This window comes from Salminus brasiliensis, chromosome 17 (genome assembly GCF_030463535.1).
Source record: "Salminus brasiliensis chromosome 17, fSalBra1.hap2, whole genome shotgun sequence".
Lineage (NCBI taxonomy): Eukaryota > Metazoa > Chordata > Actinopteri > Characiformes > Bryconidae > Salminus > Salminus brasiliensis.
The window spans coordinates 25036517-25063425 of record NC_132894.1 but is presented as its reverse complement, the minus strand read 5'-3'; the positions used below and the strand labels follow the sequence as shown (position 1 = coordinate 25063425).

Below are 26909 nucleotides of genomic sequence, written 5' to 3'. Positions count from 1 at the left end.
ATTCTTAACTCGCACAATGATGAAATATGATTTGAAGCTTTAAGAATTTAGACCCTTTGTATTAGTCCATTTGTTGTGAAATGTCCTCACAATGTAAAGGGAAACTGGTGTAATAAAATGGAATTTTAATGGCAACAATTTTAAGGTTTTCATATGACAGCAACGAAATGCAAGCAGTGAGAAGCAGAGGGCCAGGTTTAACAGAGGCGTGAGCACATGCAGGTGCTGCAGCGAAACCAACCTGTTACCTCCTCTAGGTTCACATCCAGCTCAAACTGGGCCGTGATGGACGAGCCCTCGTCCTCGCCTGCCTTCCGCCCGTGCCGATTCCGCAGCCGACGGCCCGAGGAGCTGCAATGCAGCCTCACAAAACTGAACTGCACGTTCTCTGTGGGCAGATACTGATTTATCAGGAAAACATGATGTCATCAGTATGGCATTCAACAAGTTAGGTAATGATCTGCTGACCTGTGATTTACATTTAATTACGTTACCACTACATTAGAGCTAGAAGTGCTGTTGGTACAAATGGGTATGCATTTCATAGAAATTTGATATTTTCTTTTGAAAATATCCCGACAGTTTTATTTTGGCCAGAAGATTTGCCCAAAATGTCTGAATGCTTTTTGAATGAGGCACAATACAGGACAGCCAGAACAGAGGTTATTTATCTAATATGCGTCTTTGAGGCACAGCGTCAAAAAGAGTCTGTTTAATTTTTAAGAGATAAAGTGAAGTAAATGGTCATTTAAAAATGAATTATGACTATTTTTGGTACATAAAACTGCACAAATATTACAAATGGAGCTTGAGAAATCACCAGAACATTAAAACAGTAATAAATAGTGATAAAATATAATACTATGAAAAACACCAATGGTAACCAGTGTTTATTAATATTCAATTTGCTTAAGTCTTGCATACACTACCCGACTTTTATAGTAGTAGTAGTTTATACTACTTAAACTCCCATTGAGTTTTGCTGATTTTTATGCAGAATGACCATGTCCATTTACACTAGATAAGATCATACACTACACGACTTTAACCTGCTGCTGAAAGGAACACACTCCACAACTAGCTTACCTTGCGCTACCTAAACACGCAGAGTCACACTACCTAGGAGAGGCAGAGCTGCACCACAATTTCCTCTGATCCAAAACCAAAGAAAAATCAAACAGCTGTTACGGGTAGGAAGGCAGTTAGCATGATCTGTACAGACTGCAGAGGGAGTTGAAGGTGAGTAGCCTATGCGCATGTTAGGCATATGTTGGCTTCTTAATTTTATTTTTATTTTATTTTATAATTTTAAATATGTTTAAATTGGTGCCACAATATCCGACATGTATGTAAGTATGCGCCAGGATGTAGCTGCTGCTTCATTTAAGGTGGAATGTAAAATTAAAATAAAAAAAATTAAGACTGCTTATTGGATTGGATGGTTAAAAGGCCAAAAATGGGAGTCTCCCCTCACACAATACTCAATTCTCTCTTTAACTGCTGACTCCAGTTGATTTAAAATCGTCAGATGACAGCCAACCAGCACAGACTCAGCCAGCCAAAGAATTGGGTAACCCTGCGCAACCCTGGCTTAACATGCAACTTATAAGTCAGAGAGCTTTGCACTGCAAATGAGGACCCTCAATGTAATAAATTAAAGTTCATTGATCAATTGGTTGATTGCATGTGGTGCATTAATACATGAGTCAGTTGATGTGTGCTATTATATGTTCTTTTATTTCTGGACCCCTGTGAGAGCACCTCATTGTTTCTTTTCATCTTTTTCTCTGTAAATAATTAACATAACATGCTTTTACACTATCACACCCAATTATGTAGAAGAACACTGGAGGAATGTGACCTTTTTCAGCCACTGAATCTGTCAGTGATTATATGTCCCAGACACTGATGGCTAGGCTTGGGCTAACTTCACTGAGCTCTTTCTGAACCAGAGGTGCAGACCCAGGTCACTTAAAATATTCAACACAGCCAAGTCACACATTTGGCTCCATCTTTGATTATACTTGCCCAGGCATGAAACATGGTTTATTATGACCACAGCACAGTAAACACATATTGTTTGAATAGCGGCCTTGTAGGTATGTCACTTCAATGTGGTGCCTAGAGTTTACCTGTCAGAGCTGCATTGAAGCTTTCAGTGAACTTGTCCTGGCTCCGTTTCAGACCGCACTTCCCTGGGCCTGATTTAAAGGTGGCTACTGTTTTGATCCTGTGTGCACAGGACGTGTCTGATCCTGGAGGAAAGGAAAAAAAAAGTTTTAATGACATTACAAGAAAACCACTTCTTCACTTCATTTTCCACCTCTGTGGATTTATGTCAAGTCCAGGAATCACAGTTTTCTCTTTGTGTCACATACATTTTAGCACTTTAGCCAGTTCGCAGCTAAAATGGAAAACATATGTCCAGAAACATGAATAAAGTGGCAGAAAACAAGGCAATAAAGAATTAGACCATTATAGTATAGTATTAATATTAATATTAATTAAGTATAAATATCTTCTTGTTTCAAAAACCATGTGAAATACTGAATGAAACAACATTAAAAATACATCTACAGTATAATCGTTTAGTTCAGTTAGATTCAGTTGCTTAAGTTATAACTAAATCAAGTATCCAATGGATCAATTATTTCAATAAGGCATGAGTTCTATGCAGAACCATTACAACTCAAAGAACTATCTGAATGCTTAAATTGTTATTTGTCTGCTTAAAAGGAGCTTCCAATTATATTCTATATATTCTATTAAACCCTTTTTCCAGTACAATGTGGATCTATTATTATGTGTAGTGTAGTGTAAATCTGTATTAAATCAATGCTGGGATATCTTCTGCTCTGCCCTTTTTAAGACAAAGGCACTCTCATACTGGAGAGAAACAAAAAAGGCATGTGTGTACTTACCTACGCAAGGAGAGCTACTGTCAGCCATGCCTGATAAGGGCAAACCACAGGTCACTGTATAGGAATCCTCTGCCCCTATATAGACAATATACAATATGGCCGCAGTGTTCATTCATTTTCTTTTATTATTTCATTTTTCATTATTTCATTATTTCATTTCAAGTATTTCTTATATTTCAGTATTTTTTGCTGGTTTGTTTTTTTCTAGCCAAATGCTACACTGAGCCTTTTGGGTCATTTTGTTGGGTAATTTTCAGAGTGCTGGGTCATTCTTAATGGGTTAAGTATCAGCATTAATTTACAGAACCTGTGGAAGCTGATTAGAACAGAGCATTTAAACTTTTTTCTCAGGCAACAGCACAAGGTCATCACAGACAGGTATCAGTAAGCATAACTCTATCAGTTAATTGTGTAGAATAATTGGTTTACACATTATTGTGATTTTTTATGATTTATTTTCTGTTGTGCTTGCTTATGTTTTTTTCTTATATTAAATGCATTCAGTGTTTAAGACATTCAGCACTTGCACCATAACCCATAATCTCGCAATTATAATAGATGTATGAAGTTGTTCTATAAACAAAATGCATTATTATGATAATTTATCATAACTTCTCAGGAATTTGTTACTTGTTTGTAAAGCACTCTGAGCTATATTTTAATTTGGGATGCACTGATATGGGAATTCTGGGTCAGCATTGAATATCTGCAGATGCTGTTACAGAAACATTGATACACATTTAGAAAATGTGACTACAACTAATTATATAAGCATTATGGAGATATACATACCCATACCACATCATAAAATCTAATAATTTGTCTGATGTTGATGTTTTTCAGCTATCTGTCAATTTATATCATTCTGATATTATCATGCATTCTTAATTTTAATGGGCATGGTGCTATAAAATTATTATTACTATTAGGCAGACCCAAGTGACTGGTGTAAAGGTGCAGAACCCAAGAGCTATAGCACATACCACTGCTAATGTTTACTTGGGACTGGCAGGTGAGGTAGCAGTGCTCAGCCCCTCCGTGCTTGCTGCAGTTCAGGGTGGGTTTGGCCGGGGCTGCCACTGCTGAAAAACCATCTGCTTCTGGATATACAAGATTACAGCAAACTCATAGATAAAGACACACAAATTGACCAAGGACAGAGTATGAAGTGAGCAGCAACCAAATAACTTTTTATATAATAAACAGAGAAAACAATTAAAGTTGGTTGTTTGAGATGTCTGTCAGCACAGACAGAGGAAGAACAAGAAAGACAGAGACAAATGAGAAACTTATGAGAGATAAGTAACTAATGAGAAAAGTATCTCCTGTTTTTCGCTCCCAGCAATGGAAAATTAAGCCATGTTTGAAGGTAATTGCTGCCTGATCAAACGCATAGACCCCAAAGGGGGAAGAACAACTAGATAACACACACCAAAGCCTGCTGACACCTTACCAACACAGTCCTTTTTGTTCCAGTGCAGTCTGTAGCCAGTGTGGCAGTGACACTGAAAGCCCCCCATGGTGTTTTCACATGTGTGCCCACACCCTCCGTTGTTCACGCTGCATTCATTAATGTCTGAAAACAGAAAGCCAAAAACACTGAAGTTTTATAAAACCACAGACTTGAGCTGTCCATGCTCCTCTCTTGTTTTTCATAGCAACTGTTGCTAGGTCAGACAAACAAAATCTAATTTTTAGTGAGATTTTAGTGCAAAATATATGTAAGGTAATGTGTTTTTGTCCACTTACAACTACTATTTTAACCCTCTGGCATCTCAGATCTCTCTATAATGAGACCCCACGTGACCTAAACCTAGCACTGTGTGAACAGATACTCTGACCCTAAAACTGAAAAACCCTGTTTTGAATTTTTAGAAAGATTTTAGAAAATTTTAATATTTCTTGTAAAATCATACTTTACGGATGTGGACAAATTATTCAGATGCTTGAAATGGGTTTACCAGAGTCTTAGTTTTACAAAAGTAGTGGAATGTAAAAAATAAGTATATGACTGGCGAGAGGCAGGAGATTCCAAGTGTCCACTGGACAGTTTCACCATATGATGACACACAAATCCACCAATTACACAATCCACCAGTTAGACACAGCGAGAGAAAGGAGATATGTTGAACACAAAACATAGATGGGCGCAGATATCCAGCAATTACAGATGAGAAGCAGATGAAAGACACAAATCCACCAGTTAGACTGGGCAAAAGGCAGACACAGGTATGCTGACCTGTCTTCACCGCCTCATAACTCTGGATGTGAGTCAAGTACAATCAAGCAATAGAAAAAAAGGGCTCTAAACAGTCAGGAAATGCATTTGATGTGCCGCTCCGTTGACTCCAGAGGGAACGGATGGGTCAGCTGTTGAAAACCATTGTGTCATATCTGTAGACTGTAGGTATCTCAGCAAACCCACCATAAACCAAACTGTTTGTATGACATTCATCTGATTCACATACAATGACAAAAATCATGTACATTAATTGATTAAGACAAAACTATGTTTACTGACAGTCAAAAATGATTGTTCAAATGTCATTTTTTAAATAATTACTGATGTACAGCAAATAACTCAAATGGAATTCTTCAGTCTTTTTATTTTTTGTCTGATTTTTGTTTGACTTCTCCTCCATGTTGCTTCCATGTCAGTGACCAGACAGGGTGAAATCACATGACTACACAAACACGGTAGTATGTTTTTAACAGAATATGAACAGTATTTGGGAACACGGCGTGGGGAAAGTATTAATATAATAAAAAAATTTAAGTAATCAACATGGGACAGCAAATAATAATTTTATATTAATTGCACATCCCTAATTGGGACTGCAACCCATTGTCTCTCACTGGTGATCAGAATTTTAAAACATTCATTACTTGGAGAACTAAATATCGGGTATATTTAAATGTATGAAAGTTGCTCACGTTTCCCTACACAGTCCCATTCTAGTAATTGTGTTAGCAATGACATAACCTGAACTTCTTTACTATTCAGCCTACCCCATCACTTGATAAGCAGTGTGGATTCTCTTGCTGGCATATAAAATCAAATAAAAATTTCATGAATGAAGAGATACATTCTTTCACACAGATCCAAACAGCTGCTAAATACTGCTGCATGACATGTGCACCTAAGCAGTTCTTTTTGAATGTCAATGTGTGACCTAATACCATGTGTTCTTCTGCGTTCAATGCATAGCATCATACCACCTTCTCTCTAATACATTCAGGGTTTTCAAAAATTCAGCACTTAAGCTGCTCCCTTATTATCTTTCAAATTGCTAAGCATAGCATTAAAGCAAGGGGATATAAACATGCAATCATACAGAACGTGCCAGCTAGTCCTACCTCCACAATGCGCAAGCCCATAGAGTGTGTAGCCCTTGTTGCATACACACTCAAAGCTCCCAGGGGAGTTCACGCAAGTATGGTCACATGTCCTCTCAAAGAAGCACTCGTCGATATCTGTAATTAAGCAAGAAATATATACATACAGCACGATGTAATTATACCCAGCTGTCAAGTCAACATAGACTCATTTTGGTTTCTAACATCAAATATTGAATATGAAAGAAACAATCCAAGCCTTGGTTAATAATAACAGGGAGAGGTGCATTCCTCTGAGGGTTTGTACCGTGGAGGGTGTGGAGTCTGTATGCTTTACCAAAATGTATTCTTAGAGCTTTTATGCTAGCCTGTGTTAAGGATCTTCAAAGGAATCCTGCAAGTCGATACTGGCACCCTTCAAGAGACTCCCACCCTGTCTTATCTCCCAACACTACTACACACACCAGCCCCCACTCCATTCCCCTGTGTTGTGCCGAAACAGTGGCTGAAGGAGAAGCGCACCTTGGCACGAGCGTTCGTCCGTCAGCAGCTTGAAGCCCTTGCGGCAGCTACACTCGAAGCTGCCGACGGTGTTCCGGCAGAAATGGTCACAGCCTCCGTTGTGAAATTCACACTCATCTATGTCTAGAAAAACACACAACATCACTTCAGCCATGAAGAACAGTCTAGTAGCATAGAGAAGTTTTCTGTATTTGAGGCAGCAGAGCAGGACAGGCAGCGATTCAGACCTTTGCAGGTTTTGCCATCCGGTTGGAGTGTGAAGCCCACTGGACAGCTGCAGCGGACGCCGGTGGATGTATCCTTGCATGTGCTGTCACAGCCACCATTGTTTACAGCACAAGTCTCTGGAAAAATGAAAAAACAGAATCTTATTAGCCCAAAATAATAATAATGAAAAAAAAACAGTGCTTTCGAGTCTCAATTACATATTTGTAAACTCATTTCGTAAAATATTTTTATGTGTCTCCTCATTCTTCTGATGTATGTTAGATGGTTTGTTTACCATACACATGAAATTTGTCCCACTAACATCAGAAGGATTTTTGACTCTATCGATGTCTGTGCATTTGCACTGATTTCTGTTTGTGGCTGTCTTAGCATGATGGTAATCTTTAGATTTTGGACTGTTTGCACTGGCTTCAGGATATGTTTTTCGACACAGTCATGACATCCATGATCATCAAATGATTACATTTGGGCATGTATATTATTATCCAGTTATTGCAACATTAAATTTTTAGATAACTGGTCTTAAAGATGATGATGCTGATGTTCCGAAATGGTTACTAGTGAAAACTACTAGCATACTTCTGCCATACTTCTAGAACCTTTATAGGATTATTATCTCAAATGAAACCTCTGAATAAATTAAAAACTAAATCAACACCTCAATTGTACATAGCAAAAGTTTAGTTTGCAATTCCAGTAATTTAGCACCACAACACTTACACATATAAAAGTTCCACTTAGAAATCCCCATGTCCCTATAGTTAACACACTACTAAAAACCAAAAAAAAAAACCATTTAGTAGTAAACTCAAAAACACAACTTACACTATTAATAGACTAGTGCAGTTTAAAAAATAATTTTGTAAAAGATTCAGTTCATAATTAAATCATTTTCACTGCCATCCTTTTTATATTCATTACATGTTTTCATTACAAGTCTTTTTTGTTTTTACTAACAGCATGGCTTATAGCTCATGTTAATGAGAAATTAAATTATTAGAATATTTCATGAGATCAAACAGAAAAGGATGAACAGTACAAAAATGCCCAACCTTCTGATAAGAATGTTTATTTGTACACTCAATACTTGGTTGGGGCTCCTTTACCACAGTTTTAGTGTGGCATCAGCCTGTGGCACTGCTGAGATGTTACTGAAGCCCAGGTTAGTAGTTGCCTTCAGCTCACCTATACTGCTAATTCGGGTGTTTCTCATCTTCCTCTTGACAAAATTGCATAGAGACTTTGCTGGCCAGTCACACACAGTAATATCCTGGTCAGCAAATAATTTGGTAGTAGTAGCGGCACTGTGGGTAGGTGCTAAGTCCCGCTGGAAAAGGAAATTGGTATCTCCATAAAAGCTTGACCTTTGGACCAAACCATTACAGAACAGGGAAACCTCACACTGGATTTCAGACTCTTTGGATTCCATGCCTCTCCACTCTTCTTCTAGACTCTATGACCTCAATCTTCAAATGAAATGCAAAATGTCGTTTCTGAACAAAATTCTGAGGACTTTTTTTTCCCGGAGCTGTCTGTGTGTGGTAGCTTTTGATGCACAGACACCAGCTTCAGTGCAGGTTCATGAATTAACTTTTCTTGACAATCCTCTCAAGGCTGCCGTTACCCCTGTTGCTTGTGCATCTTTTCTCCTTCTCAACTTTCCATTTATATGCTTTGAAATAAAACCTTGCAAACAGCAAGACTTTTTTTTGCAATGACTTTCTTCTGTGGCTTACCCTTTATGTCAAGGGTGTCGATGACCTTGTGGTTGCGTGTGCTGAACTAGACCGAGAAATATTTGGATTTACTCAAACCTGAACTGAAATATTCCAATAATTGTTACAAATATATTTCAACAAACATTTTCATGATATTCACAATTTGTTAGATGCACTAGTGACCCCACACTAAACTGAAAATGAAAATAAAATTCTAAATGAAAAAGAAAATTGTGCAAGACTTGTGTAATATGATCGCTTGTCTAACCCAGTAAAAATGTTTTATCAGCTTCATCTGGCATAGATGTACACTTTGTAGATTTACAGTTACTGACTGTATCCCATCTATTGCTACACAATTTATCAGCCACTCTCTACCCCATCCATCAATGGATTCTAAGATATCAATGCAATTCTGAGATGTCAATGCAAAGTCTAGACAGAAACACTGTTAAGTTGATAACTCTAAGCAGACAAAGAGATGACAGACCAACAGGCACTGAAATACAGTAGGTCTCCTCCTTCTCATTCCAAACAGCAAAACATGTGAAATGTACCACGCTATCACCAAGGCAGATTTTACAGAGCAGGATCTGAGGCGAGAAAGCGTGGATTCTCAACCATTTCACAGTTTGCTTCAAAGCCTGAGGAATGCCCAGCATGGCCAGGAAATACTCCTCTCTATTTACACAAGACGCTCGATTTGGCTCTAGTTTTTCGGTTGCTACTGAAACGGCTAATAGTTTACATTTGGATTAAAGGGAACGCTGTTGCATTTTTGTTTATGTTTTACATTGCCCTAATCCTGTGTAATAGCTACAATAAGCATCCCAAAGTGGGGTATAAAAACATAAAGAAGAATGTGAAAGTGTTCCCTTTAATCCAAAGGTAAACCATTCCTTGGTGAGCCATGATCTATGGCTTATTTACAGATGTTTTTACCCATTAGTAGACGCCGCTTGACACGTTTGTCCACCTCAGCGAGGGAAGTGGCATTGTGGTCATACACAGTGGTGGCTGCATCATCTTTTTCTGAAATGGAAAGAGAACAGATCATTAGAATGGTTGAGACGAAGCAGTCCAAATGCATGTTATGATCAAAATGAAATGCCATAATTAAAGACCATAACTGACGAGTAAGAAATGTGAGACACGTCTTAACTTTGTCCAAAGGTTTGTAGACACATGCTCGTCCAAAATCAAAGGCATCTATAAAAGAGGTTATCTCCTGTTCTCTGTGGTAACCGCCTTTACTCATTTGGGACTACTTTACATTAGACTTTGGACTATTAGATTTGATTGCATTCAGCCACAAAAACATTAGTAAGTTCAGGTACTGACATTGGACGATTAATCATGGATCACAAACTCTTATAAACATACTCTACACCTGAATGTAACTACATACATTATACCAACTGAGTAATATGTCTATATTATGTGTACAGACATGTTCTCAATTTTCCAAGATGTTTTCAGTAGAATTATTCACCATCGCCATAAGAAGGCTTGTGGCTTGTTTATGTCACCATGATCACACTGCATGTCATCACCTAAACTGATCTGTGCTCAACAGGCCGGACAGATAAATTCACCTCCAACTATTCAAATATAATATGTGGCAACCGCCACAGTGGACCTCCCTGATGGCCATCCCAGTGTTTATACTTAAATCCTGATCTTCTCGTTGTATGTGTGAGGAAGATAGCGAGGAGAGAGCGAAAAAGAGGACAATGCTGGTAGGACGGAGGGAAAGACGAGGCCATGATAAACGCAGACCCCACACACACTCGCTTGTGGTGAGTAGACACAGCCTGCAGGCTCCAGCTGTTGCTCCTCACTATCTGATCTGAGAGTCTATGTGGGGGTAGGGTGTATGTGTGTGTTTATGTGTGCACACAAAATCCCTATCACCTGCTCTGTTTGGAAATGGAAGAATTATATATCAGCTGCAAGCAACTTGCCAGAAGACGGTGCAGGAGGGGTTGGGGGCAAAAAAGGTAAAACAAATAAGCGTGTTTCTTAAGATCAGGAGTATTGAGAAGGAGAAAAAGAGACATGTAACTGCACCAAGACAGCCAGATGCACATCCGTCCACAATGATAACATCTGACAGCATTAAAGGGCCCATATCATGGAAAAACAAAACATCCTCCCTTTTTTAATGCAGTAACATTGTCTCAATATGTGCTGTTTACTTCTCAGTTCATCTCTTTAAGCTAAGCTTCAAAAACAGCCTGTGTTGAACTGTGTTGACTCACATCCGGAGTTACTAGGCTGTAAAGACGGGTCAAGACGGGCCTCTTGCCATGTCTAGCTGGTGGATGCCTGTCATCTGTAACGGGTGGATTTGTTTGTCCATCTATGTTTTTTTTGTGAAACTGACCAATGGAAACTCATTTTCTCCCACTGGCCATTTATATACTATTTTATTCATTACACTACTTATTCATACACTACTTTTGTGAGGCAAAGACTCTGGTAAACCCATTTCAAGCATCACAACAATTTGCCCACACAAGTAAAGGTATGTTTTCACAAGAAATACGATATAAAAAAAATGTCTAAAATTGAACTTTAATTGTTCAGGTTTAAAGCCAGATTGTCTCTTTGCACAGTGCTCTAGGTCACATGGGATCTCATTACAGTGAGAACTGAGATTGTTCTGACTGTTTTGATATAAACACGTAAGTATGCAAGTGCCTTTAAAGAGGATGGTTAAGACAATATGCAAAAATCAAGAAACTGAATAGACTTTATAGTGTTAACTGTAAAGTACCGAAAGATTGGGAAAAGACAACTTAAAAAGTAACTGCTTTTGGTATGCAAGATCATAAGTGGACATCATAGAAAAAAATTTAGTATAGGGCCCTTGAAGATTACATGCAATTACTTGTGCTGGTGAAAACTGCATCAAAAAAGGAAAAAATTACAATGCTAAAGCACTAAAATAATACAGTGTGTAAATTTCTGGCACTGCGAGAAATGATACTAGTCAATTTAGTAAGTTTTAAATCCCTTTTTTGTGGTTCCTTAAAACGAGGATTGGGTGACAATAAGGGCCAGGTAGAAATAATACAAGTGATGCTCAAATATTCCTTACCTTTACAGGAGCGTCCATCAGCCTGCAGCGTGTATCTGCTGTGACACCTGCACACCGGCCCTTGCTCTGTGTCTTCACAGATGTGTTGGCACCCTCCATTGCCATGGATACAGGTCACTAGGCAACAAGCACATCAGCATAGTCAGATCAACCTGTCTGGGCCGTAACAGCATTTCTCAGCTCAGCAGCAGGTTGGTACAGTGGCTCCTAAGCTGGTCACAAAGCATCCTCTGCTCTAACCAGATGGTAACTAAACCCATACTCAAGCATCAGTACAGTACAGTAATGACTAAAATAAAGACTCTACTAAAAGTACTCTTGCACAAAAATGATAACCATATTAAATATGAAGTACTGTATCAAAACCTCTGTAATACTTTTAATGCAATGGAATTTTGCTGTTCAGCCATCTTTATATTTTCTTGCATTTTATTACATTTACTGTATTTATATCTCTCTATAAAAAATTATATTTGTGATCAGTAACCACATATTGGTACATCTTTGAATTGAATAGTCATAATTATTTTATTAAAAATAAAATGCCAATAAATCATATAATTTAATATGAATTGCTTTAGTGGAACTGAGTAAATGAACCTTAAAATACATTTTATGTAAATAAGTAAGCCTAACTAATTACCACCAACTTATATCCAAATAAGTTCCTGTTAAATGTGAACCATTCTTTTCAACAATTTCCTGTATCCTCACCACAAATTTCAGCATCTGAAGTTTTCAAAGGAATTTTTAAACGAGCCTGATGCATTTTGGAAATCAGTTCTGTTAAAACTTTTTTGCTGCAAAGAGCAAGTGCAGAATTTTATGAAAAGAACACCTTCCCAACTGACCTTACAGTCCCCTTTGAAAAACTCAAAGTACTGACCATGCAGGATGCCTTAACTTTTGTTGACATTTTTTTGCTATTTTGAAACTGACATACAAATAAAACATTTTAGAGAAGTGTGTCCTCTTTAACAGCCTTTTAGAAATCAGGTCGTCTTTTTCTTGCTTAACTATTCATATTAACAGATAATATATAGAAAATGTAGCTCAGATTAAAATGTGCAGGACAGTGATACTTTAGGACCAGAATGAAGACCCTTGATACATACAGATGCAGCCGCGCTGGTTCTTGGCAAGCTCGAACCCCGGGCGGCACTCGCAGGACACTCCACCCTTGGGCGTCTCTCTGCAGATGTGAGCACAGCCATGCTCTTTGTTCATGCAGCTCATGCCTTCTACAAGAAAGAAAAATTGTTAGTTGAAACATTATGGGTAATGTAGTCAGAGTGTTGGAACATCAATGCAGTTGACCTACACTATAACCTATGCTCTAGCCACATCGCTTGACCTATGCCTATGCAACAGTTGTGAGATCGGGCAAGCTTTACAGAACGTATTCTGGATGCACATCTAAAAGCTCAGGATGTAAACGTGTTAGCTTGTACTAGAGTTATTATTAGCATGGTGGAAAAGTATATGTCGTTGTCAACTGGCTTTTTTTAATTTAGCTACTAGTGATGTCTCAATAACTAATTAAAATCAATTACACATTCAAAAATGTATACATTGAAATATGTCTTTGAATTTCTCTGGGAACAATAAGTAAACGTTGTATATAGGTTGCCAGAAAGCTGTGTTTATCAGTCTGAACAATCTCCATAACAGGGAGCTGTAAGCACTTAAATGGTTTTTGTATGCATTACAGAAAAAGAGGAAATCTATACCAGTAGGATGAAGATGTACTCACTAATACATCTAGGTTTATACTTGAATTTCAGTATTAAAAATCTTTAAAAATGTTGTATTTCTAAGTTAAATAAAAATAACTACTCAACTATTATTAAGATTCATTTACAGTTTTATGGCAATTGCTACATTTTATATTTTGCTTTATACATAACATAATATTGCTGAGCAGCTCCATGTGACTTAACGAGTGTTTGGAATAATGAGGCTAAAGTGTGACAAAACAAGCCAGGCCAAAGAATAGCTTGTTTTTATAGAATAAAATCAGTCATATGCACATATACTTTTACACTGTGTTCAAGTGCAAGTGTAACTTAAGTGCTAGCCAGATTAACACTACATCACTACATCACTACATTACATAACTATTTACTAAGAGCACGCGCACACACAAACACACACACACACACATACACATACACATACACATACCCACACACTTATACCCTGATCCATCTGTCCCTATACACACCTGTGTATAACTCTTTTCAAATCCAATGCCATTTAATCCCATGCACTCTGACCTGTCGTCAATAGCACCCCTCCATGCGAGTGTAACGGGTCAGCTTCCCCTATTCACACTAACCTTCAGTGGACGTGTTAATAGGATTTAGCAAGTTTGCCCAGAGAAACCCAATGGGGTGGAAAGCCTTGCAAACTTCAGTTCGTTTTACAGAGAGGCAGGAGGGGGTGTGAGTGGGAGGAAGAGGGGGCAACAATACTTGCGGCTGAGAAGCTACAGACACATAAAAAGGTGCTTTATTCTCATCTAAGAGCCAGGCCCCAATGGGCTGAGTGTTGCAGTTATTAACTTGTTTTGTTTCGCGGAACGTGGGACTCCCTTTCCCACAGCATGAGCCCTTTGGAGCTGGTCTGCTGTGGATAATGACCCAGAGAGGGAGCCTGACTTAAAAGCTGTCACCCCCCCATTCTGCTGTCAATCACCAGGCCTTATGTGCAGACATTTACGAATTGGCCTGGTTTCTCTTTCGACCTTACCCCTGACACGGCCCAGTGACACCTTAGCAAACAGCCCAATACACAAAAACACACAACTCTCCTGAGGCGTTCTTTTCTTTCCCAGAGCCTTCAGTCTCTCCATCCATTGTACGCTAATGGTATTGGACCGATGTTCAACAATGTGTCTTATATCACCACTGTCATGCCACAACCTTGAAACCCTATTTTTGTTTTATTTATTTATTTAACTCATGTATTTATTTAACTCATTTGAAATGCTACATGCAGTTTACATTGAAGTGTCATGGTAAAATTACTTGGAACAAACTCTTGTTACATTAGCATATATTAAAGTTCATAACACTGTACATTTGCATAAATTTTCTGATCAGGAATGGCTGATGTAGTGTAATGCGCTACATAAAGGCTTAGTATATCACCTTAAACACAAAAGTTTGTCTCAAAAAATTGAGCATTCTGTTGGATACAAAGGTGGTGTCGCCATTCGACACATTTTTCAGAAGTGGCTGCAAACGTGCCTTTCAGTAGCATGCTAGGTTTTTCATTTTCATTTTATTAGAGCACTTAAACGTCACAAAAGTACACTATCTGACATAAAAGCTGTGCTTTATAGTGTCCTTTCTAGTCACAAGCTAATATAACACTCCCAAGTGAACACACTAGCCACTAGCTACCACACTAGCCGTAATACATTGATACAATATGACACAATACGATACACTCCAACACAGTTCAGTAGGTCATAATGTTACAGCCTAGTAAACATACAAAGTGTGTTTTAGGTGTGGAGTTGCCAGCTAGAACGGAAGCTGCAGTTCCAATGACCAAAACTCATTCAAATTGTTTACCACAAGACTTTCTCACTTACAGAGAAAGCAACAGTTGTAGCTGAAACAGAGCCTTTGTGTTGTTGGGGATGTGTGAAGCTACTCACCCACAGAACGATGGATGCACGTGTGTTGATTGTCACTTAAGAAGAAGCCGTCCTTGCAGCGGCACTCATAGCTACCCATGGTGTTGACACATACATGCTGACAGCCACCATTGTTGAAGAGACACTCATCCACATCTAAAGGCAAAGCACACAACAGCGGTGAACACTAAGTCCATAAAACACATAAACTCCATTTACTACAAGTGTTTGGTCAACGCCAGTTGACCCCATAATGAAAAGAATAACAGTTCAACAAAGCAGAAATGACCCTTAAGACTTTAAGTAATACTACAGGATTCTGAAATCCTATAGCAAATTCCCTGAAGTACTTGATATTAGCCACAAGTGAAACTTGAATATAACAGGAAGTGATAAAAACAAATCTTTAAGCAATAATTCCTTCATTGCACTCATTTCCTTTAAAAAAAAACAAAGCTTCTTACCGAGGCAGTTGTGTCCATCATGTGCTAAATTGAATCCATCATGGCAGGTGCAGCGATAATTGCCAGGTATGTTGTTGCATTCGTGTACACAGCCACCATTATACTCGGAATCACATTCATCAATGTCTAGGAAACGGGACACAAGTGATGGTTCATGAATGCTTGCCATTTCTGCATGTTGAGGACAATTTCAATAAAAAAGAGCTCATTAAAATTCCAGCGAACACTGAAATACGAATATAACAATTTAAAATCCACTTTTCATAATGGCTTAAGTGACTTAGGTCTGAATATCTCATTTGTTGTTCCAGTTTTTAAAACTGTAAAAGTTTAATTGATTTAAAGTTGACGCTAAAGTCTATTTGTATTGATCTGCATTGTTTCAGTATTCAAAGTATTTATTTAAGTCAGGTAAAACCAGTCAGTTAGTTACTTGCAACTACAAGACGTCATGTTTGCTGTGCACAAAGATTCACACAATAGAACTAGGTGTAGAGTAAACACTGTTTTTCTTTTTAAGCAGCCATAAAACAAAGGCGGCTGTACTTTTGGTAGAAGTCGTTCCACCACTATGAAAATGACTTCAAGATCTTAGCTAGCAACTCCAGTCACCTTGGCTGTGTCCAAAACTCTATTCTACCATGCAAAATAGTAAGGGACAGAGGGGTACAATAAAAGTACCACAAAAGTAAGTTTCAAATTTGGAGTTGTTTGTGTACATCAAGTATTTTAGACTTATACTGTTTAAATCATCCTTTTGGTGGTTGTAAAGTAGCACCGATTTCAAGCATGCAACAACTGACATTGAGGGTTAAGTTTATTCTAATCCATTTAAAGCAAAAGAGACGTCCATATCCAACTATAGAAATGTTTATGTTTTTACACTCAGATAGATTACAAATGTACTACAGATAGAATGTTTCCGTTTTTTTCCAAGCTATTAGCTCTTGCTGATAAATCACCACGTTTGATGAACCCTTTTTTTCACCAGTCATACTTGTTTTGATACAGATATTGCAATGGATTTAGATCATGAAGCTGTCTGTTCAAACAACAAAGGTCCATTGTTCATTTAATTCTGTTTGCATCTTCACAAAAAAAATTTTACATTTTCATTTGTTGTAAATATGTCCAACTTAATATTAAAACAACTAAACTATTAACCTCATTTACCCTTAAAATAATTTGGCAAAAAAAAAGCCAAATCGCTCTCCTGTACGTCAAAACAGCACACCATCATTTGCAGCCAATAGCACTTATACACTCAGTAAACACATCCCGGCCGCCAAACCACATAGGAAATAAGAAGGGAAAGGAGGGTACCTTCACACTGCTTGCCGTCTCCTTTAAAGCCAGATCTACATGTGCACTTGTAGGACGTTGGAGTGTTTTGACAAATCGCGTCAATGTGACAGGCATCGATTCCCTCTGCACACTGGTCCACATCTGCACCCAAATTAGCCACAAACATCAACTCATCAACTAATCCAGCAGCATTAAAGACAGTAGCAAATATACATACGTCGGTGTATATATAAGTTTATAAGCTTATATATATGTACGTTTGTTATTGAATCATATATTAGAATTAAACAAAATCATTTAGTTTAATGCCTGTGATACTGTGGTTACGCATGGTCCCGCTGCTGTTGTGTGTTTAGTGCGTGTTGGTAAAGTAAAGGCTCTTACCGGCGTTGTGATGAAGCGCGCCGCTTTGGTGAGTGTTTAAGAGGAGCAAAAGCAAACAACAGCGCCCGGTCATCCTGGCCATCCAAACAGCTCCCATGGTGCTGGACTGCTCGCTCAGATAGTCCTCAGAAAGAAGTCGTTTAGGAAGAAGCGTCCCTGAAGAGGCGCAGCAGCGTCCGCCTCATTTTCAGTCCACTTGGTAAAAATCGACTTGCGCTCTGGAGACTGGTGAGAGAGGGAGTGAAGCAGAACCTCCCCGCGCTCTCTCTCTCTCTCTGTATGTATGTGTGAGTAGGAGAGGGACAGAGAGAGAGAGAGAGAGAGAGAGAGAGAGAGAGAGTAGTGGGGGGTGGGGAGTGGGGGGTGGGGGGAGTAGGTTGGGGGCAAAACTGATTTAGATGTTGAGGTAATCTCTGTAGGCCACTGCTACCTAACAGCAAGGCTCTGGTTTCTTTAAATCTGTTCGCGAGTTTAGCATCCTCTTTGGTAAAAAACTGGCTCTTGGTTCTCGTCATTGCACTGTTTATTGATTTGCTTATTTATTTGTTTGTTACTTCTATAGTAGGTCTTTCTGCACATGGCGTTCTTATTAGAGGTGCATTATTTGTTACGCTTGTATGTCCTCAAAAGTGTCACTGACTCGTCGATTTTTATTGGTCAAATTTGTCGGGAATGGAGACTACATGCACCATCCATGTGAAACTTGTGTAGAGGGGGTTCAGGGCAAAACGTGACAATTGGAAAGTCGGGATGATGTGCTATGCGCCCTCTACTGGCCGCAGGTGAAAATGACTGCTAAAACAAAACTGCATCTGGGAGTCCGTTTCCAACTGACCTCACGGCAGTAGAAGTGGGGAATTTGTGGGGAATGCTTTCTGCTTTAATTAAAATGGGTTAAAAAATATTGCATTAACCGTTTAGCAATTACAGCCATTTCTTTTTTACACAGTCCCTTCACAGGCTCAAAAGTAAAAGGGCAAACTAAGAATTATAAATATAAGGGCTGATAAATAATACTTGGATGCAGATTCTTTGCAGTCAGTTACTGCCTTAAGTCTGAAACCAGCAAACATCATCAAAAGTACACTTCAGAATTCATCCTAATATTTCTACCAAGAGTCTTGTTATAAAAAAAAACACTAGCGGCCCGTTGGCAGCCATACATGTCCATGCTAACTGTGCCTCCACCATGGTTCCCAAATGATGGGTTATTGCTTCTGATGATGAACCCTTCCTTGCCTTCACCTCAAGTTAATCTTGGTTTCATCTGTCAAAGGGATCTTGTTGCAGGTCTGAGCAGGTTTTTAAGAGGTTTAAGAGGTAATTTGTCATTTTTGTCATTTCTTAAACAAACTAGTTGTTTGCATCTTGGATTAAACCCTGTGTATTTACCTTTAAGAATGCAGCTCTCGGTTGAAGACAAAGGTATATTTAAGTCTTTTTGACTTGACTAGATGTTGTGAAGGTTTTTCTTTTTTAAGACTGTATCAAATTGTTGTTTTTGTTGTTATTTTCAGCCTAATGATGGCCTCCTTTACTTTCATCATCACCTTTCTGGACCACATATAGAGAGTTTCCTAATGACTCCAGTCCTTTTATCTGCTTAATTTGTCATGAAATAAAGAGGGATATGACCACTACTGGCATTGAAACTGCTTGTTTGTTCAATTGTCCAATTACGTTTGAGTGTGTAAAAACTAAGGGACTATGTGTCTGTAAAACTGTGTCTGTTAAGATAATATAATATCACATTGTGATTGATTCATTTTAAATCGACTGGCCTAATATTTATGGACCAGACATAAGATTATATATAGCGTGTTAAAGGGGGAATCCACCCCTTTCTTACAATGTTGTACATTATTCAGTATTAAAGAGAAATAAACTATATCTATTCTGAGAGAACAATGCGATAGGAAGCAAGAGTCACAGAATATTTTATACCCAATATAGCATTTTATTTACTTTAAAAAATAACCAGCCAATAGCCAAAAGACTTAATCTCTTCTGAGTTTTTAATGTTATGTTTAAGTTTTTACAATAGTTGATAAGTAATGCTAAATCTAAAAAATGCACCTATTAATAACCATTCCATGTCTTCTTTTACTATTATGTAGCTTTTTATTAAACTCTTCAGATGCCGGGTTTCTGTCACCATTACTGTTAAGAATTCTGACTCTGTATTTATTTCTTATTAGTTTCTCTGTATATAGAATTTCCCTTTAATAGCTAATAATTACTGTGTGTTTTGTCTTTACACCTGAGCTTATACTCATTACATCAGATTTCCAATGACCTTATGAACACAAAGAGATTCTATATCAGCACACCTACTCTGAAAAGCTTTAGCCTTATTTTGACTGACCCCGGCTGGGTTTCCTGAAATGGTCAAAAGAGCACCACACACAACACCATCTCTAGAAATTAAGATGATCTTAACCACAAAATGCTTTTGGGAAATTGATCCAGGGTTGTAAGATATGGATCCTGCTAGTCAGCTTTATGTTGTAACATATTACAGGATAAGATTAAAAAATCGCAACTTGGGTTACACATTCATAATTTAATCACCCACTACCTCGCAAGCTCTTCGCAGGGGTCATCAGGTAGGCACCTCCATTCGTCAGTGTTTCACTGAATTAAGCCCACAACACACACTAAAGGCTGAACAGTGAGATCTAGCTACCTACTTAAGGCCTTAAGGCTGACTTCACTGACCTATCATTTAACCAACTTCATAACTGTAGAACCCCCAAGGCCATGCCTTGTCCTGATCATCAATCCAGAACAACATTAGATCACTTAGCCCCCCCCTCCGCCCCCTCTCTCTATTTGTTTATTTCATTTGGGGAACGGCTTTTAAATTCATTTTACATTTACGTTCAGCCGAGGTCTTGTTTTCGAGTTTGCTTATATGAGCTCCATCCCAATAGGTGGCGGTAATGTCTACGGAGTCTTGCGAGTGGCTGTGTAGTGATGAGAAAATTAAATAAATAAAAAGGACGAAAGAAAGAGGAAAGCACCGCCTGTTTGTTGTTGACACTGAACGCTGATCGGTTAGCACATTCGCGATCTGAAAATCGCCTTTAAATTACAGCTTTCTAAGCTGTTAGCACCATGGATCCGAGTACGACTATTCTCCGAGTGAAGCGAAAGAGGGGGACCGATCCTGCGGACGCTCTGCTGTTGGCGTGTAAGCGGATCCGGCCGGAGTCGAGCTCCGCACAGCCTTCTGTCGAGTCTGTCCCGGAGCCCGAGGAGGCCAATATAGAAAATTCGGTCTTCAAACTTGTGGCCACTGTAGCTTCGCAGGTAGAAACTACTGACTTTTCGAGCTTTATTTTAAGCTGCGCTCTCTATTGTTCAAGCGGTGGAGTGTTTTCAGTTTCTCCAGCTATCGCTGTTTTCACGTGTCCGCTCGTGGCTGCGCGTTGCTTAGCTGGAACGGGTTGCGTAATGTTTTTGTTTACATTTACGATTAGCCAGTAAAACAATATAATATAATATAAAACGTTATGATATAAAATTTGTTACATTTAGACATAGTCTTTTGTCTGTCTTTTTACAAACCAGTTAACCAGCTAGCTTGCCCGCCATCTGTGACGTTTTTAAAATGTGCTAATGCTAACTTAGCAAGCTAGCTAACATTAGTTTATAGCTAGCTAGCTACGTAAAACTGGTTTGTTTAAATTAACGGAACATGCTCATTTGGCTAATTAGGATTTCAGGTAACGTTGGTGACTCACTGGTGTTTGCTGTAACTACACCAGTTTAGCGATTATGTACAATATTTATTTGAACTGTTTATAATGTGCTGTAATGTTGTCCAAAGCCACTAAAACCACTTCTTGCTTACACTCTACCTAAATGCTTAAAAATATCAGAACTGCCGAGGTCCTACTTTGGAGATTATTAACGGTTCATTGAGTGTAAATTTGGTCAAACCACTGCAGTCTGAAACTCTGGGGGGGAAAAAAAATCAGTCAAAAATCTGTCTTGTCACGTTTTTCCATAGGATGCTCCTGTCCAGACTCATGTCCGCGAGGCTCTGTCTCGCCCTCGCCTGGCCCATGCCCTGCGCCCTTCTCAAGGCAGCAACCAGAGGATCATTGGAGACTTGCGCAGTGCCAAATGGAGCACCAGGCGAGAGGAGCGGTATCGAATTCTCTCCAGCCACCGGGCTGGGCTTCCAGCGCAGCCGTCGGCAGTAAGAGAGAGGGATGCCCAGGAAAACGGTGCTTTGACAGAGACAGATCCTTGTTTGCCTCTGGGAGATGTGCAGGTGTTTGACATTGTTCAAGAGGAGGATGAGGAGGATGAAAAAGCTCCAGGCAAGGTAAGAATCATTTGAGCAACAGGCATGAAGTGGACACTGCATCTACAGTGAGCTGTAGAGACACTGTTCTGTAGAAAAGGTAGTTAAATGGATGAACAGTATGACATCTGACCATAACATGCCAAAATGCTTTTCTGACCATATAATACATATGATTTAAGCCCATTTATGGAGAGCCTGTATGATTATGATTGTGTCAGGCTGTCAATGAATTTTTACTTCTCAACACTTCAAGTCTAAGTCCCTGTACTTGTTTTTCTTGGCCCTTTTACAAAAGTGGCACTGCTGTATTACTTGTACATGTTGTCCTTTTCCCGCTTGTTTACAACCCCTAAAAAAAGCTAAATTGTATAATGCATACTGTATATGGGTGTTTTTTTTATTTACCAATGGGTGAGTGACATGGCAGTGTATAGTTGCTTATCAGTTCTTCCCTGTTCCCCAGAACATAAAGTCTGACACAGAGACGATCCTGTGCAATTCAGTAAAGATGATTCGTCAGAAGTTGACGGTGTCAACAGATGGACTTGGGACTGAACACCGTGAAAAGGAAGATGACTACGTTTATGACTTATACTACCAGGAGACAGCCACACCAGGCTGGATTCAGGACATCCTGTCAGTCAGACCTTACACAGAGGAGGGAGAGCTGGTGAGTGGACAGTAGCTTTGTGCCAAATTTAAGAAGTCTGTAAGTTTGGTGAGCAGGGAATTTTGCAGTCACAGACTATTGCGTTATTAGGGCACAGGTACTTAATGTCCATTCATGTTCATCCTTAATGATGTGTTAAATTATTGAAACCTAAAACTATGAGAAAAGCCAACGTTAAAGAAACTGATGTTACATTTGCAGGTGCCTGAAGAAGTAGCCTGGGAGGAGGAGGTGTATGAAGATGAGGATGATGAAAATGAAGAGCGCAACTGGAGAAATGACTATCCAGATGAGGAAGACAGTGAAGACGGCAGTGATGCTGAAGAACGCTATGGGGGTGTGTCTTTACCTTTGTTTTTGTTTTTTTTAGTATTGATGCACTTGTGTTTAGACATGTTTAGTGACCAGAGTTTGCTTCTATAGTTTTGCACTGGGATTTTCATTCACTGTAGTCTCTAGAATTTACTTGGAATGACTTGGGAAAAAAAAAAAAAAAAAAAAAAAAAAAACCTGTAGTCTTTCCGTCAGCTTCAACCAGTCCAGCCATTTTCCATTTACCTCTCTGATGTTCAATGGAAAATGGCTGGACTGGTTGAAGCTGACGGAAAGACTACAGTAAATGACCTCTCTGTAACCCACCTTTGAGATGCATTACTTGGTCATGTCAACATGGATTAGAATATTTCCATCCAATCCATGCTGCATAGAATTGAGGCTGTAGCCAGTATTATAGTGTTACTCATAAACTGCTTTCTGAGTGTAGTCTCCTCAGTCATTAAAACTCTCGTATCTGAAACAATACAAGACGAAAGTGCTCAAATGTTTGCATCATGCAGAAGCTCCTGTGAAAAAGAGAATGACCCCAGTGGCCCATGTAGCTTTAACCCCATCTGAATAGGGCTTGTGAAAACTAAAATACAAACCCAGTCTATTTTGAATTGAAATGCTTTGCTCTCCAATACTTCAAGGCAACAGTGCTGTTTTATGCTTTCCCATTTTTTACCTCTAGTGATAGCGTCTGCCGTTGATTGCTAGTTTGCATATGATTGCATTTTATCAGTAACTGTAGAGCACAACAGCAGTCAGGGGAAAAGTGACAGGCAAAAATGTAGGAGAAGTGTTGATCACATTGGCTATATAATTCTAAAGTAGGCCTGTCAGTAGGCCTGGATAATATTAAACTAGACTAATTACACTGTTTCTAATAAAATGTGCAGTTTATCAGGGTTCTTTTAAACACTGATGATTTCCTCGAAATGCTTAGAAAAGCATATTAAGTACCACAATAACAATTTGAGCGAGTCAAATTACTGGCTGAAAGCAGCATTTCAGGATTTCTCAATATTTGTAAAGTCATTCAGTTAAGTCTTTAGTAGCCTGTTAGCTGATTTAGCCTTAATGACATTTGTAAATGCAAGCGAACTGTATAGGCATGCTTGAGATCTTGATGTTTCTTACTTGTTCAGCAGTGCACACAAAAGCAACGTGAGTGGTTTGTGTAGGGTTGTGGGTAACACTGCCTTTCCCATGACAGACTATGATTTGATTCTCCAGCCAGCCAGGCACAAAACGGCATACCAGAATAGGCTGTTGCACACACTGCACCCAAAAAAATTTTAAATTCATAGTTTTTAATGGAGGTACAAACACCGACCCAGACACCACACCATGCATTAGCACTCAAGAACTTGGAGCACTGTTAAATGTTTTTTATTATTGTTTTTAATGAATAGAATTTGAGACCAAAACCATACCCCTAAATTAATATTCACATGGAAATGCAACCCCCTAAATCAAAATTTACATGGAAGTGCAATATTGTAAAAGAAACTTTAGATTTTAAGTAGGCTGGCTCTCTACAGCCTGTTGACATCATGTCTTGCTCGCAGGAAGCTCCCTTGGGTGATGGATGAGGAGAAGCTGGTCAATGAATTGGGGAGATGCCCTAAACTATATGCCAGACTTTATTTCTTTTTGTGATAACCCCAATCTTGAACTTAACTTGAATGTAATTTGAGCTATAGAATTTTTGGCGCAGTGTGTCTGGTATGTGGCAGCCTCAAGAGCCCTAGGACAAGACTTCTAATCGTTGGTCTGTGATGGTGAAATCAAGCTCAAAATAAACACATCTTTTTACCTGCATGTAGACACCACTAAACTAACTTTTTTTTATTATTTTTTTTGTCTTCTCTCCAGGCTGTTGGAGTGAGGAGCATTCTTACAGTCAGAGGAGCTGGGAGCGCTACCGGAAAGATGTGATGAAAGAGGTGGACGATGATGAAGACGAGGACAAAGAAGACTATGATTCTGACTGAAACCCTTCTTTCCACACTCCAAACGTGTGTGCGCGTGTGTGTGTGTGAAGGTTTGGTTCAGAGTGTGAGAGGGGCTGTTTTTACTCACATGAAGCAGTGTGGTGTTTTGTTCAAAGTGAATGTGTGTGGTAGTTAATGCATATATTAGTGTGGGGTGCTTTGCATTGTGTGTTAGTGAGATGAATGACTTACTACATGGTGTTGCGTTGTTCTGCGATTGTTTGATGTGCATGGTAGAGTGGACAAGCAAGTATGTTAGCAATTGAGTTTATGTAAGTGTGGACTGATTTGTGGTGTTGAGTGTGTGGATGTGTGTTTTGATTGGATCAACATTCCTTGTTTCCAAAGGGTGACTATCTGTAAATATGTAGATGTGTATAAAACAAAAAATAAAGAGTTCAAAATGAATACTGTAGTATTAATTTGTATGGTTAAAAACTGTAGAATTTCTTTGATACCGAAGGTGCTTGATTTATTTACCCAAAACACTAAGGCCACGCCATTGTATCAAAGCCCCATAGTTACATTAACAGGGTTATGCATGTTTGTGTTGAAGTGGCTGCAAACTGTCAAGTTTGTGATGCCAAATGTTTCACAAGTGGTCCCCAAGCCTGGTCATGAAGGCTCACTGTTCATTTTAGTGCTGCCCTTGCTCCCAGCAGACCTGACCTGACTAATTAAGGCCTTGTCCACATCTATGTAGATATCCACATCCATTTTTTTCCGAAGCTCTCCAAGGTGGAGATTTTTTTCAGTGTTGGGTAGATGGGGAGGAAAAGGGAGCTTTATGAAAAAGCTGATGGTATAATGATGTTTCTGGCTGAACCTCAAATACTTTCTTGCGCCCTATATAGTGAACTTGATAAGTCTACATTGTCTACACACAGCACTACATTTCAGATTTTAAAAAGGTAAAGGTGCACGTATTTGTCACTGTACACTGTACAGCGAAACCTGTCCTCCGCATTTAACCCATCTGGTAGTGAACACACACACACACACACACACACACACACACACACACACACACACACACACACACACACGTGTTCGGGGCAGTGAGTACACACACACCCAGAGCGGTGGGCAGCCAACTCCAGTGCCCGGGGAGCAAAGAGGGTAAAGGGCGCTCTAACCGCTGAGCCACTGTCACTGACATCTGAATAAATGTTTATACTGTTCTATTACAACTATAAATCATGCTAAATTTAGATTTAGAATCTGTAATGTTGTGACTTGCATTGTGCACTACACAGTGTGTAGTGTGTAATTTGGCATTAATCCTCCCATACAGAACTAGCATGCGTTTTTGTCTCTGTATGGACAGAACCGTTTTCAGGAAAAATATCTGTCTGTGACTGAAATGAATCCCTACTCCCTCCTAGTGTTGTGTTAGAGAGCTTTGGAGAGATAGAGAGATTTGGTGTGCTAAGTAGTGTTAGAAATACAAATAAATTTGGACTACATGAAAGTATATGAAATTCAGAGTTAGTGGCTCGTAACAAACACTTGCCATATTTAGCTGATGTAGGATTTCACTATAAATTACAAGTGCAATGTGGGAGATTATAGTGCCCTCAAAACCACATTACAATTTCACTTTACGATTTGGACACTTACTCATTAGTGCCCTAATGCATAAATAGGGAGCCATTTTGGTCACAGCTTGAGATACGTGTGGACGGGGCCTAACAAGTCCTACAGGACTGTTTCTCAGCCCATTCGTCAGTACTTGATCCTCAACATCAGCTATATATCAGGTTACTGAATATGTTGTAATACTGTAGATGCTGAAGACTAGGTGTAAAGGTAAAGGTGCACGTATTTGTCAATGTACAGTGTACACTGTACAGCTAAATGTGTCCTCCGCATTTAACCCACCTGTGGTAGTGAACACACACACACACACACACACACGTGAGTACACACACACCCAGAGCGGTGGGCAGCCAACACCAGCCCCCTGGGAGCAGAGAGGG

General features: G+C 39.1%; 2 protein-coding genes across 4 annotated transcripts in view; one reads left to right on the top strand and one right to left on the bottom strand.

The window, feature by feature from the left end:
* scube2 (signal peptide, CUB domain, EGF-like 2) overlaps positions 1–17876 on the bottom strand; it is a 31790-nt gene extending 13914 nt beyond the window's left edge. For 2 of the 3 annotated variants that reach the window (XM_072659840.1, XM_072659841.1), the window contains exons 1-15: positions 17628–17876; positions 17262–17384; positions 15939–16064; positions 15496–15630; positions 12944–13069; positions 11829–11945; positions 9668–9757; positions 7007–7123; positions 6780–6902; positions 6279–6395; positions 4375–4497; positions 3905–4021; positions 2922–2996; positions 2133–2255; positions 242–388 (exon numbers count right to left, since the gene is read on the bottom strand). In XM_072659840.1, the coding sequence (XP_072515941.1) occupies positions 242–388; positions 2133–2255; positions 2922–2996; positions 3905–4021; positions 4375–4497; positions 6279–6395; positions 6780–6902; positions 7007–7123; positions 9668–9757; positions 11829–11945; positions 12944–13069; positions 15496–15630; positions 15939–16064; positions 17262–17384; positions 17628–17724 (1756 nt within the window). In that variant the 5' untranslated portion in view covers positions 17725–17876. The remainder of the gene's footprint in view (positions 1–241; positions 389–2132; positions 2256–2921; positions 2997–3904; positions 4022–4374; positions 4498–6278; positions 6396–6779; positions 6903–7006; positions 7124–9667; positions 9758–11828; positions 11946–12943; positions 13070–15495; positions 15631–15938; positions 16065–17261; positions 17385–17627) is intronic. The other variant, XM_072659842.1, reaches the window with a different exon arrangement.
* Positions 17877–20611: 2735 nt separating this feature from the next.
* slc7a6os (solute carrier family 7 member 6 opposite strand) lies at positions 20612–25338 on the top strand. Its single transcript, XM_072660220.1, has 5 exons — positions 20612–20939; positions 21643–21963; positions 22409–22615; positions 22817–22952; positions 24812–25338. The coding sequence occupies exons 1-5, from the start codon at positions 20745–20747 to the stop codon at positions 24928–24930; spliced, it is 978 nt and encodes a 325-aa protein (XP_072516321.1). The 5' UTR covers positions 20612–20744; the 3' UTR covers positions 24931–25338.
* Positions 25339–26909: the final 1571 nt, after the last annotated feature.

What these genes read in the sequence shown, in the direction of transcription:
- slc7a6os (XM_072660220.1), top strand. Translation starts at nt 20,745, where the DNA reads ATGGATCCGAGTACGACTATTCTCCGAGTGAAGCGAAAGAGGGGGACC. An exon ending in ATGAAAAAGCTCCAGGCAAG is followed by an intron (nt 21,964 to 22,408) that starts GTAAGAATCATT and finishes CCTGTTCCCCAG; the next exon opens with AACATAAAGTCTGACACAGA. An exon ending in TGCTGAAGAACGCTATGGGG is followed by an intron (nt 22,953 to 24,811) that starts GTGTGTCTTTAC and finishes TCTTCTCTCCAG; the next exon opens with GCTGTTGGAGTGAGGAGCAT.